The 14,374-nt window shown below is 38.9% G+C and overlaps 1 protein-coding gene across 10 annotated transcripts in view; it reads left to right on the plus strand.

The window, feature by feature from the left end:
* UNC5D (unc-5 netrin receptor D) overlaps positions 1-14,374 on the plus strand; it is a 561,851-nt gene that overhangs the window by 512,777 nt on the left and 34,700 nt on the right. For all 10 annotated transcript variants that reach the window (XM_019642890.1, XM_019642889.1, XM_019642891.1 and 7 more), the window contains 3 exons: positions 432-600; positions 2,064-2,291; positions 9,774-9,923. In XM_019642890.1, coding sequence (XP_019498435.1) covers positions 432-600; positions 2,064-2,291; positions 9,774-9,923 — 547 coding nt within the window. The remainder of the gene's footprint in view (positions 1-431; positions 601-2,063; positions 2,292-9,773; positions 9,924-14,374) is intronic.

Below are 14,374 nucleotides of genomic sequence, written 5' to 3' on the forward strand. Positions count from 1 at the left end.
TAGTAATTTGTTTTATTGCTTCAAAGCATTAAAAACTATTTGTAGAATGTGTTGTTAGGAGAAAGGAATCTGATGGCACGATTACCAGATCAGTCATTTCTATAACGTCCTTCGCTTTAGTCATTGATGATGTTATCAACAAGAAGATTCAGCAGCTGGTGTGGGACACACCAGCCACATCTTTGTTTTCTTCTGTTCTGCCCTATATTTCTGAAGAAGCATTTGTCATTTTGTTTGTCAAAACGTAGATTTGAAATCTGGGCTTAAGCTCAGTCTGTGTGCGGGAGCAGCTCAGGATTGATGGCTGGTGCTCTCCTGGAGGAACCCTGGGAAAGGACTGCTCAGCCTGGAGAAAACCTCAGTCAGGTCAATTCTCATGCAAATATGCCCCCTCCTTCACATCTCTCCTTTATCCTTTTCCAACTCTGAAGCCTCCAGTCAGACGGATTGGAGGTGCTCCTGAGTCCTGAAGTCACCTGTGGTCCCCCAGACATGATTGTCACCACTCCCTTTGCATTGACCATACCACACTGTGCGGATGTCAGTTCTGAGCATTGGAATATCCACTTAAAGAAGAGGACACAACAGGGCAAATGGGAGGTGAGGTCCTATTCTTCCTTTTCAAAAAACAAGATTTGAGTTCCACGTCTGGGATCGATTTAACCTTACCTTCTCTGAACATTGAATATTGGCTGGTGGTTTTTTTAGGATAATGGAAAAAGAGAGATGAAAGGATCCAGAGCTCTGTTTGGTCTTAGAATAGTTGTAATTATCCACACAGACACGTACTCTTACGTGCCTGTCTTTGGTACATAAAGTTTGGTCACTCTATCTGTTTTGTCATCATCGGGATTATAACAAAACTATGTTTAAGTATTCAAGAACACAGGTGCTAACTATATTTTGGTGAATTAATGAATACATTGAAAATTATTCCGAGTGTCTGTTTCCCTGTGTAGATGAGCATATGTAAAAGAGTTACAGTACAAGGAGAGAACAAAAGAGACAAGAAAAGAAAATGACGATACACGAGAGGAGGGTAACAGCCAGGGAGATGGTCACAGCAAAGAAAGACTGCAGCAGAATTACTGTTTTAAGTGAAACCTCTGATTTACCGTCTGATAGGGATTCCTTTTATGTCTGTCTGAAGTCAGTTTGCATGAAAGCAGGTGAATTATCTTGTTGGAACACAATGACCTGCTCCAGCTAGCCCTGGGGTCTTACCTCCCAGGAGGTATTTCCAGCAAAAGGAGTAAAAGGAAAATCATGTTTCCCTAGAAGAACAATCCCAGTTGCTGCAGTGGATTACATTTACCCTGCCCAGCTATGTCCTAGAACTAGTTTATATTCCTTGTTGAAAATGCATTCTGTTATTTATTCAGTCCTTGTAAAAAGCACAGGCAAATTTCCTGGGGCATGAAGTTCCATGGGTCTCCTGACAGGGCCAGGTTTGGGTATCTTTTTCATTAGGTTTTGCTTTACCTAGATTTTGACCACTTTAGTTTTTCTTCTCAGCACTTCCTCACAATCTTTTATATCCAGATGGTGTTGTATTTATGCTCTACCAAACCAGACACACATACCTAAGCTCTTATCAGGAAGGATGATATATTCTTAGTACATCATATCCAAACCATTTATTTTATGATTCCTCGTGAATGATTTTGATGGAATGAAAGAGGATAAAATATTTGAAAAAAAAATTACCTTACAGATATTGAAAGAGGTTTTCAGAGATAGGTCTTTTAAAAAACACAAACGTTTCCTTATTGGTGTTAATGTTTAAAACATTTTTTTTTAATTCAGCATTGAACAAATTAACCAAAAATAGAAGAACTTTGAAAGGGATGTTTGTTATAACCTATTAAGTAGAATTCCAACACTGAATATAACCTTTCTTGAGTTTCTGATGTAAGCAGTTACTCTGATAGATGAGCATGTAACATAAAGAAAATTAGAGCAATAAAAGTGTCCTGAAAAAAATATGTGTTTATGTCCTCAGAAAGTAATTATTACATCACATATTATTTCCAAATTGAACTTAACATAACTTTCCCCAACAGGAAGTGATGTCAGTGGAGGATGAATCCACATCCTGCTACTGCCTTTTGGACCCCTTTGCATGTCATGTGCTCCTAGACAGCTTTGGGACATATGCCCTCACTGGAGAACCCATCACAGACTGTGCCGTGAAGCAACTCAAGGTGGCAGTTTTCGGCTGCATGTCCTGTAACTCTCTGGATTACAACTTGAGAGTCTACTGTGTGGACAATACCCCTTGTGCATTTCAGGTCAGCCTTTTCTCTGTAATTCCGTTGGTGTCGTGAAAGCATAGGGTTTCCTAATGGTTAGTTTCAATAGAGAATTCTATTGTAGAGGGTCTGGAAAATGAACCCACACCACTGGCTTGACAGGGATATCTGTCTTGAAGCAAGAGCTGTGTTATGTGTCCAACGAGGTGCTAAGGAACATGGCAGCCAAGAAGAGAGAAGGGTTAAATTAATACATATGGAGAACTCTGTGTACTAAATTATGAAGCAGACTAGAAGTGTAGTCAGAATTCAGAAAACAGAGACACAATTGCAGTAGAGGAGCAGAGTCTTTGAGAACTCTACGAACCTTCATGGATGGATGAGATGCAGGAGCAAACGAGAAAGGGATACCATTCCAAGACAAGAGAATCAATTGAGCCACAGACACAAGAGGTATTTGATGTGCAGAGGGCCGTGAGAAAATGGCTTGAATCAACTGAAGGTTGTAGTTAGGGAACAACAATTATAAATCATACCTATCAGCAGACAGTCATATTATATCCTGGATGCATACTCTAGTAATTATTATTAGAGCTACGAGGGCAGAGATGGTTCAAGGTTCCTTTTCATCATTAGTACTTTTAATCATGTAAGATTTATTTTAAATTAGCTACTCATAAAGAGTGCAGGTTTATTAATAGCAGCAAGGATAATGCAGAAGTGCCTGTGTAAGCTTTGCCCATATATAAATAGCATAGCTCTCCTGACACACCTCATCCAAGATCCCTGCTATTCCAGTCCTGGATCATTAAGTCCATTATGCAGAGCATTTCCTCAGTAACTAGCTTTTAAGACACTGAGCTGGAAAACGCATGTTTACCAAGAGAAGAGATACAATGACCTGAATCCTGAACAGAAGCCAGTAAAGGTGACACAATGCCAACCTATATTTCCAAACTTCCCCTGACTGTCTCTCAGGTAGCACAAGTGATTTTGAAGGGCACACTTAATATCTGGGTGCCCATAGAAGGATTTCCCACACACACAGGGGTGCCATTTTGTAAAGAACTCCAAAGTAAGCAATTACATCTCATCCTATTACTGGCATTTTATACTCTTCATCTGCTTTCACCACCCCTAATAAGAGATTTTCTCCAAGGTAAAATGCATCAAAGACATCCAATAATCAAAAATAAAGAATGAGTTCAGTGTTACTACCACTTAACAATTATAAAAAGCACCATGACTCAAGTTAGATGTTTAGTAGCTCAGCCAGATTTTGAAGGCTGAGTAAACTGAAGCAAACATGGAGGGCGATGGATGATGTCCAACCTTCTGGCTCATATGGGTAGCCCACTGCTGCCTAGTGTGACTCTGACGATCTGTTCATCACAACTGTCTTGGAAGTAAGCCCTTATAACCGATATGGAATTTTCTTTGAATAATGGTCTCACTGCTGATGTATGTACCAGTGAGTTAAACATTTGCCTAAAGAGTTTATTCTACGAGACATTCAGATAATCTGTTTTCATTCCTGTTGATTGCTACCAGATTCTGCAACAGCTCAACTGTTCACAGATGAATATGAATTGCAGTAGAAGTCATGAAAACGAGGCCCTACACACAGCTTTTCAAACCACTTACCCATTTCTGTGGATAATATACTCTTCTTAGTCCATGCTAGGGTAAATGGTACTCTCCCTCTAAACTGAATCCAAATACCTTAATTTCATCATTTAAAGGTATTTCTTAAAACGCTTTCATTTTACTTTGGAGAAATGTTTTCCAGCGAAAATACCTTTGACCCCATTTGTCATCTATTTACCTCCAGTGATTCTTTCCCTCTCCTAGTATGTCAAATAAAGCTGATTTTGAAGTTGGGCTGGGTTGTACTTGTTATTGATGGGATGCATGTGACAGCTGTCATGAGCAGCAAGGGCCATGCTTGCCCCGTGGGGTTCGGAGAGAGCATCGGCCTTGGTTGAATAACTTTCCTGACCCACAGAAAGATTAAAGCATAACTTGTAGCTTTTCTGCACACAACTGTTTATGCCCTGGTCTTAGTCTCTGGATTTTGTTTCTGAAAGGATATTGCTTTCTGAATTTTTCCCTTACTAAGTGAATGTGTTCAGGCCTTTTCACACAGGTTCCTTGAAACCACCTTAATAATCCCAAGTCATCCAGGGCTTATTTTTCATGGCTTCCTATGTAGTATTTAATTAAAGGGGAATATTATATAATTACTAACCCATTAAAACGGTTCACTTTAAGAAAGCCTTAGCATCAGTTCATTTTTTGAAACTCTAAAAGACTTCACACATTAATATGAACTCCCCCAGCTTGTGTGGTGTGAGCTCAAAATATTGTATTACGGTGGTGACTCATTTTCTGTAACTCTGATAGAACCCTGACTTGTTCATCAAAATTAATCTGTTGTTTTTTATGGAGCATTTCTGCAGAAGTTGCCTATCCTGGAATTTGCCTCGGTTATCACTATAATGAAAATGTTTGTTGTGATTTGGAAATAGATACAAGCGTGGTTGTATAGTCACTGTATTTACTGTGATGCCTTTTCCATATCTCAACAAAATGATAACAAATATGTGCCCAACTAGAGCTGTGCTCTTAACCAAGAAGGAAGCCCGGTTGTTGGGCATGGTTGCCTCTTTAATTTCATTCGTATCTCACTGGGAAATCATGTCCCATAAAATCCTTAATTAAAAGCCCACCCTTTACTGGAAAACACCGAGAAAAGGACAGCTTTCAGACCCCAACTCTACATCCTCTTTGAACTGGGGGAGAGCCTGGCAATATCATGGTCCCACCAAGAAATATTCCTTTAGAGGACTTTAGTAATCAATCAGAAACATTCTCCATTTTCAGCCACGCCCTCCTTCCCTATACCTCCTGCAGGGCTACCATGCTTGCTTCTCATTTGCTTTAGGAGTATTTTGTCTAAATCATAGTAGCAGTATCTTCGAATGACAAAAACAAATACCTCAAACACCTTGGCAAAACATAATTAAATTAGTTTCAGATTTTTTGATGATCTGTTCTGATAAATACATCTAAAAACATCTCTGGAAATTACATCAGCTCAGGTATGTTCTTTAAAAATAAAAATGCCATCTGCCTGAAGGTGAGAAGAGAGAGAGGAGGACCCAGTGACTTCTTGTCCTTCCTGCTGTTGAGTTCCTGAAATAATTAGAGCTGCCATTTTGTGTTTATGTGTTTGACATCGCCTCCTTTGATGAATTCAAGCGAAGGTTGAGGAATGGTGGTATATTTTCAAGCAGTAACATTTTAAGAGCTGGGTTTTTGTTACTGTGTTTTGTTTCTCTCTCTCTCTTTCTCTTTCTCACACACATACGCAACTCAAGCAAACCTTGACATAGAGAAAACAAGGAATTAAGCACTTGCCCTATCTTAGAAAGAATAAAAGAAAAAATAGTTTTTTTCTCTGTTGCTCCCAGCCCTCCTATTCAGTACTCCTCGGTACTCATTACTTACTTGGCATTAATGTGGATTTAGAATCTAATTTCAAAGGATTTCCTCCAGATGTAGTTGCTGTGTTTATCAATAATGCAACCTTGGGAAATATTGTTCACGTAAAGCATTTAAGGGAAAACACCACAGCGACATAATTTCTGTGAGTGTGTGCGTGCTTGTGTGCGCTTAAGTTCAAACAGTTTTGTCTCATAAATATGTAAATTTGTCCTGCCTGTTTTAGTATCCCTGAAGCACACCTGAATATCGCTGCCTGTCTCATTAAATCAACATAAAGAGCTCAGTGAGGCACAAAACACAAGTTTCTTGGCCACGACTCCTAAAATTGGATGACTAGCAACCCCCAATGTAAAATGATGGCGTAGAGATACTAGAGAAACGACCAGACAGAGACTTGAGATACATTTTAGATACAAGAAACAGGCCAGACCCTATTTTCTAGTTTAATTAATGCAAATATCAATTTAACAATAGAACTAGAGATTCAACAGAAGGTCCTTGTTATATAGGAGGCAGACAGGAAAGATGAGTATCAGGCCTCACTCTTGGAATGATAACATCCCAGTGAGTGACTCAGAACTAGCTCAGCAGAGTTGTTTACGTCATTGGTTCCTAAACCCAGCTAGGCAACAGAATCACCTGAAGAGCATTTAAAAACCAGATGCCCAGGCCCAGCCCATGAGAGAAATACAGTAAGGGTATGACTGGGAATTCTGTGTTAAGTACAATTTATTCTATTTGTAGAGTGTTTTACAGCTTGTACTTATGAATTTATTTCTCTAATTCTGAAGCCAACTGTGCCTTTACAAATATATAAATACAATAATTAGTTCATTATTGGGCTTCTTCATTTTAATAATTGTTTTGTTGTGGAATAACTATGATTGCTTAATATTTTGTGCAAGATTATGATATGCTATTAATTGTATATAGTTGGTTCAATATGTGGACATTAAGCTAAAAAAGACAAAAATAAATCATGGTTTTATTTAAATTGGGAGCCCTATAGCAGAAAATTTTAAAAGGTACCATTTCCCTCTGTAATAATTATAAGTAGATATTCATTTAAAAAATGCCCAGTATTCTCCACTCTGCATTTCAGGGGCTCCTTAGTATATATAACCCTAGGGCAAATACAGACTGACTTACATCATCCTCACATGTATCTTTACATAAATTGAGAAATTATTTATAGGAAAGAGTTAATAGCAGTGTGACCATCATATGATTTTTTTTTTTTTTTTTAGCCTGAGGTAGGAAATTGCAGGGAACTCTACTGGAAAAAATACTTGATCAAGAACAGCTTTCCCTGGTCTAGTCTGATCTGGGTCGCTAATCATGTGACCCAGCTTTAGGCAAATAACCTTCTTGTGGGGGGGCGAACAGGGAGTCTCATCTCCATGTTTTCACCTGTAAATAAGGCACTTAGTGATTGGAAACTTGAAGTTCCCTTCTGGTGTGATGATTCTATATAGTGTCTAAATATTAAAATAGCCTAGCTCTCCACTAAATAATACATGACCTCAAACAAATCATTTACTCTCCTGATCACAGTTTACTTCTCTGTGCATTCAGGCAAGTTGGAATTAAAGAAAAGGGGTACATGTTAGAGAGCCTAGTCAAATATACTTCGAAGAGTCAACACTGTTGTTATTCTGTGGCTTTAATATGGTCTTAATAAGCACGTTTCTTATTTGTACTTGTTTCTAGCCTTGCCCTAGAATAGCAAAAAGAGGTTAGTATATTATTATGCTAATTGTTTTGCTTGGCTATGAATAAGCTCATGTAAGGAACTGAGGCCTAAAGAAAATAAGTAACTTGCCTAAGGCCACATGCAATAGAAATGTGATTGGAATCCTATCTCCATATTCCATTTAAAAGACTAGTACACTTTTGAAGTATATGTAGCCCCCAGAAGAGTCTCCCACACCTTAACTCCTGTGCAACATTAAAATAAAATACAAGTCCATGGCATGGCAAGCAAGAAGCCATGACTTGGTCCCCGCCCTGCACGTTCGTCATCTCCAGCCACACAGTTTCCACCCTAACCCTCTATTCCAGCTCTGTCTGACCTCCCTGCCTTTGCATATACCCTGCTCAGTGTCTGGAAGGCACTTTTTCTCCTTTTCCTCTGGCTAGACCCTATTTTACTTCAAGGTTCAGCTCAAATATTAATTTTCTGACTCCCTTCCTGGCCTCTCCTCCCACCTGAGTTAGGCACTCTTTGTCTTGCCTTAATCTCCTAGGCAGATGCACATATATTGCACTACTTAGATACTGTATGATAACCATATGCCTGTTGTTCTGACACTCTCACTAGACTGAGCGCCTTGGTGGCAGAGAATTGTTTCATTACTGTATATTCAAAGTCCAGCTCAAGCATAGCTCCAGGGCACACTCAATCAATCTCAAAAGAGGACCCAGTGGCCAGCATCTGGAAAAGACCTAAAGTCGGCATTTGGAATGAATTTCCTCTCCTCACCACCTTCCCACTTTCTTTCCACTGTGTGAGACCCCCACCAGACACTGGCTACCATGTTGTTCTGTCCAATTTATAGGTCCACAGTGTTAGGAATTTCATAGCACAGCACTGTTCAGTACAGTAATTGCTAACCACATGTGGGTATTTATATATAAGTTAATTAAAATGAAAAATTCAGCTCCTCAGTCACTCTAGCCACATGTCAAGTGCTTAATAGTCACTCTGGCTAGTGGGTACCATATTAAACAGCACAGATAGAGAACATCTCCATCATCGCAGAAAGTTCAGTGCAAGAAACACCCCTCTCACTAGCAAGACCAAAGTGCTGGAGAAAATGACATTGGAATTGAATCATTTAGTCTTGAGAAAAGATACTAGCAATCTATTAACAGTTTATGCATATCTAAAGGATAAAGCTAGGTAGCTGTTTCTTAGAAATGTTTGTATCACTGATTCTATACATAGACAAGAGATATATAAGATAATCTTTGAAGCTGCTTTTACTCACTGATACATTTTATATTTATAATTGAAATTTATTTATATTGTATAAGAGCGTATTTGCCTGACATCTTAATTTAGAATCTGGGAAGATTCTAAATTAAAGGATTTCAGTTTTCGTAATTATCCTAGCTCTACATGGAAGTCATAATTAAGTTAATGGTGATTTTTTAAAGATACATTTAGGAAGGCCTCTTATCTCCAGAAACACTAAAAGCCTCACCCACACAGTAGTTTAAGATTTTACAGAATTGATATTTATTATTTTACTTGTCCTATCATTTCTCCAATGTTCCTGAACACCACAAATTTGGAACCAATTAAATGGTTTACTCAATAGAATGTGTGTGAATCATGCTTGTATGAGATATATTTATAAAGATTTCTCAGTGAAAGATAGACAAGTATTTATCTCAGAAACCCGATTCCTTTTGTTCTGAGTTAAAATTGACTTTATTACTTAATTTTCTTGGCCTTTGTCATAATAACTTTTATGAACATTACTACAAATGTGCATGTTACGTGCACTCTGTAACATTTATTTTGAGCCCAAGGACAAATATGGATAATGCCTACGTTAGTGATGAATAAGTGAATCAGAGAGGAGGGGACTGCTTCTCCTTTTACTGTGAAATATTATATGATGATGTGTCAGATTAAGTATGAAAACCTCTGATTATGGTCATATCAGAATGAAATTAATATAGTTTTATAAATTCAACAGTGTTACAACTTGTTTGGGGCAAAGGAGGCCTTCTAGTTTTAAAGAAAGGCTCAGTGTGTTAAAAGCCCAAGGGACACGGTAATATAGAACAGTGGTTTCCTTCTGCCCGAATCCTTATTTCTCAGCCCCTTTGAGGCCTTCATCCTGACCTTGCAAGGATATGGGGTGTAAAAGAAAAGTGTGTCCATGATGCTATCTGTCTGTTTCTGGGGGACACGTGGTAGTGAGCATACATGTCTATGGAAAGAAAATGTGGAGGTGATTGACTCCTTCATTGCTGTGCCTCTTCTCTTTCCCTGTCCTGTAGGAAGTGGTTTCAGATGAAAGGCATCAAGGCGGACAGCTACTGGAAGAACCAAAGTTGCTGCATTTCAAAGGGAATACCTTTAGTCTTCAGATCTCTGTCCTCGATATCCCTCCATTCCTCTGGAGAATTAAACCATTCACTGCATGCCAGGTACTGGCCAAATGGATTTCTAACGGAAATTGCTTTGCTTTCACCAGCAAGCGTGTCCCAAACTCTGGCGAGGCTACTCTTGACTTTCCTCCTCCTTTAAAAGTATGGATTGAGTCTCAAAACTGTCACAGAAATGTAACAGTTTGGGATCCACACAGGGAATTAAACATGCTGTCATAAATTCACAGGTTTCTAACAGGTGGGGGAAAAGGAGCTTGTGTGTCAAGTAATGTGACATTTCTCCTCGCCTCCTGTTTAAATTGTTGCTCAATAGAGGTTGAAGGTGATAATTGAACAACTTGGAGCAAGGTTGGTTGGTTTGTTTTCATTGAAATCAGTTCATTAGAAGACATTGTTTTAATCATGTTCATCAGTGAATGAACTGGATGTCAGTGAGAAACTTTTTAAGGATGATTTTGTGTTGTAGAGAGCTATGGCTGGCTAGGTGGGAACAAGAGATTTCTGTTCTGAATATATTAAGTGCTTGCTGCCAAATGAATTGGGCAAGCTGTAAAGAACAAATTCCAAACTGAGAGGCTAAGAAAGAATAATGCCTCTTGGAATCCTTTTATAAATATATAGACACATATATTATTGTTCACATATCTCCATATCAGGGAATTTAAAACAAAAACATTGCAGAATGACTTAGAGTCTCTTTGGATAACTTTAAGGGAATTTGAGTAGTTGCTTAGCACAAAAAGATCTCTTATCAATATGAGACCCTGCCACGGAATTCTACACGGAATTTCCAGGATAAGTTTTGTCACCATAAGCAGCCACCTGGTCTGCAATAGTGTCTTAAGCCAGAGTCATCTGTGCTTCAAGTGACAAGACATTTCCTTAATTCTGGAAAAGCTTCTGGTGGACTCATATTGATCTGGAATCACAGGAGGGTTTCAAACTTCTTTATTCTGCCCATCAATGTAACCTGTAGAGCCCTGTGGGTTTTTTAAACTTTTTTATCCTGGCAGCATCCATAAAATGGGAAAAACAACAACAACAACAACTTACTGAACTATGAGAGAGAAAAAAATTTTGAACTACCAACCTTTTCACCTTGTAAAATTCAGAATTTTCAAATTGAACAAGGTCATATTTTCCTATTTACTTTTCAGATTTCTCCTTACCATGGTAATTGCCCCTCTTTGTATATGTTTAGTGCATTCAAAGCAGCAAGAACATCTCCCACCGCCCTGAACAATTTTTTTTGCCTACTCAGCACATTTTCTTATGGAGGGAAATTTTGTATGAACATATTGTTTAGGGTGTTCTAGACCTGTGTATTTGTATCTCAAAGCAGTATTCCAAGTCTCTAGTCCAAATTGAACATCAGAGTATTGTTAAAATAAGCACTAATAGTCATGTAAATTCTTCAGTATTAATCTTTATAGGTTTAAGGGTGTCACTTCCCTGGATCTAATGCAAGTGACCGAGTTCCAGAGTAACTATTAAGTTTAATGCTTGGAGATAAAAAATCAGATGAAAGAACCATAACCTTGCAGCAGCACTTAAGTAATAATTGCAACACCAGGGATTTCGAGAGCCCCAGGCAGGAAAGGCTTGGGGGGCTAAGTGCCTGCCAAACTCAGAGGATGCAGCAGGGCCGGGCAAAGCCAAAGAGCATTGGCTCCCGGGAACCAAAACAAGCTTACTACTGGGATGGCTTGGATTGCATGGAGGTTGTGAACATGGATAAATATTTGCCTTCTGTAATTGATCATAATTTGAAAGAGCCTTGGAAGGCTGAGAAACAATTTAATTTTCTCTGCACCAGGAGACTTGCCACTGAGTTTTTATTTCCACTTCATGTTTCTTACCCACAGATGGCCTTCTGCTTTTATTCCTCCTATCTTGTCACCACCCCTACCGCCAATTTTCTTGCCCGTCATCATTCCCATCCCCCAGCTTGTGTGAATATGTATCGTGCCTGTCTTAATGGCCACCCTGTGTTTGCTCCCAGGCATCAAATGGAAACACTCTGGGGAGGGTCTGTGTTTAGCCTGCACATTATGTGCACTGACAAACGTGGCGTGGAGAACAGAGAACGGCTTTTCATTAGGACTCAGTGGACAGGAACTAACAGAGAACTGTTGGAGGACAGAGAATCACATTACTATTCCTGACATCATTTAGCGGTCTCTCCTTCAACTGGTCGATCTCCCTGTCATTTTCTGTCACTTTCCAACGCAGTGCATGGAAGACCTCTGGTATTCTTGTTTTCTCATCCCTCTCTCCTTTCTCTAACTTCAAATCAGGAATCTGGGAATCACTGTGTTCCAACTGATACTCAAGGCCCACTCTCCTCAGAAACTTTCCTGTTTTCTTCAGGAAAAGGTGGCACTTCCCAGGAAGGTACAGGTCTGGGAGGTTTCCAGTACATAGAATATGTGCCCTGTCAGACACCAACCAACTACACAAGAAATGCTTTTCGAGTGCTGGGGGCTCAAGGTTGGCTCCAGAGCTATGTAATGAGAGCCTATGTAGAGAAGGACCAACTAGATTCTAAATCTTGTTGGCTTAGGTTCTGGAGGAGTACACTGTATAGAATGCTGTGCTATATGAATCCAGGTATGGTGGGTGAGAGGAAAGGGAAGGCTATGTGAGTTGTTAGATCTGGTTGCAGTAGAACCCATCAACCTTGAACCAAAGAAAAAACGAGGCCCGCAATGCTGGTCCTCCCCAAATCAACAATTAATGATTCCCCCTTTTCTTCTCAGGCTTTTTAAGACTATCACAATTAGGGTTATGCTATTGTCCCCTGCTCAGACTTATAAATACTCTTCTAGGAGGTAAATAACTCTGTTCTCAACAGGTTACTGGGACCTGAGTACCACTTAATCAGGGTTTTCTTTATTCCTTGCTGAGTATGGAATGGAGAAGCTGTAATAAACAGTTACAATAAAATATTATAAATATTATAAATAAAATGCAATAAAATATTAATTTATTTTTTCAAACCCTACAAAACACCAAGTCAGGGTGTCACCTCCCTAAGATAAAAGCAGCTGTCTTTTCAGCATGCTATGTATCTTGGAGAACCCAGTGTCTGTCTCCTGCTACGATGTGATTTACATTTTCTCCATCTGCTAGGAACCTAATTATAATGGGTATCAAAATGAAAACATTTCCGGAATTCTTAAACACCCATAACTTTGCTACACTTTGTCCTCCCATATTACTTTCCACATGATTCCTCTCAGCTCAGTGAGAATCTTGGTTTTTTTTTTTTTTTAATAAATGAAAGCAATGATGATTGCCCTGAAAACACATTAATCACAGTGCTTCTAATTCTATTATTTTTAAATGTTTTGTTGAGCACTATTGGCAGCTGCTACTCAAGTCAACAATAAAACACATTTATTTGATACTGCCTTAAAATCAGATTTTTAAAATATTTTGATTGTATTCAGCGGAACAGGAAAAAGGATTGTTTGTGTGTGCGGATTCTTATATCTTTCTGCAGTGAAAGATTATTTCTGCAGTGGGCATTATTCTTTTACCTTCCAGTGTTTTCAAGAGAAAATATAAGAAATTTAGCAGTGATACCAGAGAAGGCACTTTTCAATAAATAATCAGGTCAGTGTCATTGAAGGAGGGGTTAAGCTTTATCAAGGATTCAAATCTATTACAGAAAAAGTAGGTTTGTTAGAGAGCTGCTCCTTGAATTTAGCTTTATCTGGCGCTGCAGTCCAAGAAGTTATAAACACTGTAATGACTCAGTTTTCAGCTTTAGAAAAAAAACCTCCTTACCTAGCTTAGTTAGGCAAAACCACCTATTAACCACTGAGACTTATGTTACTTTCATTGAAGGGGATGGCTGCAAAGTAACTCTATAAATATTTACCTTGGAGGTGAGAGTTCATTTGAGAGCCATTAACATGAGAATGGAGAGAGTAAGGATAGAGAATGGATGATGGAAGCCCTTGAGGGTCTGGCAGAGGACTTTGTTTAACATAGCAGGCACCAAGGGGCCATTCTGGGTACTGCAAAAGAAAGAAATCTTGTAATGAAAGGCGATCTAGTCAAGTCAGTGTCCCCTACTCATTGTTAGAGGTATAAGAGAGACCACAATGCTATTTCCTAAGGAATATCAATCGCTTTCTGTTTCCCTCTTCAGTGAAGAGGCTATCCACCTCACTCACTCAGCATAGTAGAGGCTGAAGCAGGAAGACTAGTGGACTAGGTTACTAGTTAGCTATAATGAGAGAAGAGGATCATTAATGCAAATAGGAAAATTTTAGAAGAATGACAATGACAGTGAGACGGTGATAACCAGATTTCAAAAGGTTAAGAGTTTGTTTCCAGACAAAGTAAAAGCCAAATAAAATTATCTGTAGTGATTGGGTGTATAATGCCAGTGATGGTTAGAAATGAAATAAAGACAAAAGTTGTACCTATTGGAGTCCTCCACAGAGAGATGGCCATTGGGCATGTGAGAGCAGATGGGA

Source organism: Hipposideros armiger, unplaced genomic scaffold (genome assembly GCF_001890085.2).
Source record: "Hipposideros armiger isolate ML-2016 unplaced genomic scaffold, ASM189008v1 scaffold_73, whole genome shotgun sequence".
NCBI lineage: Eukaryota > Metazoa > Chordata > Mammalia > Chiroptera > Hipposideridae > Hipposideros > Hipposideros armiger.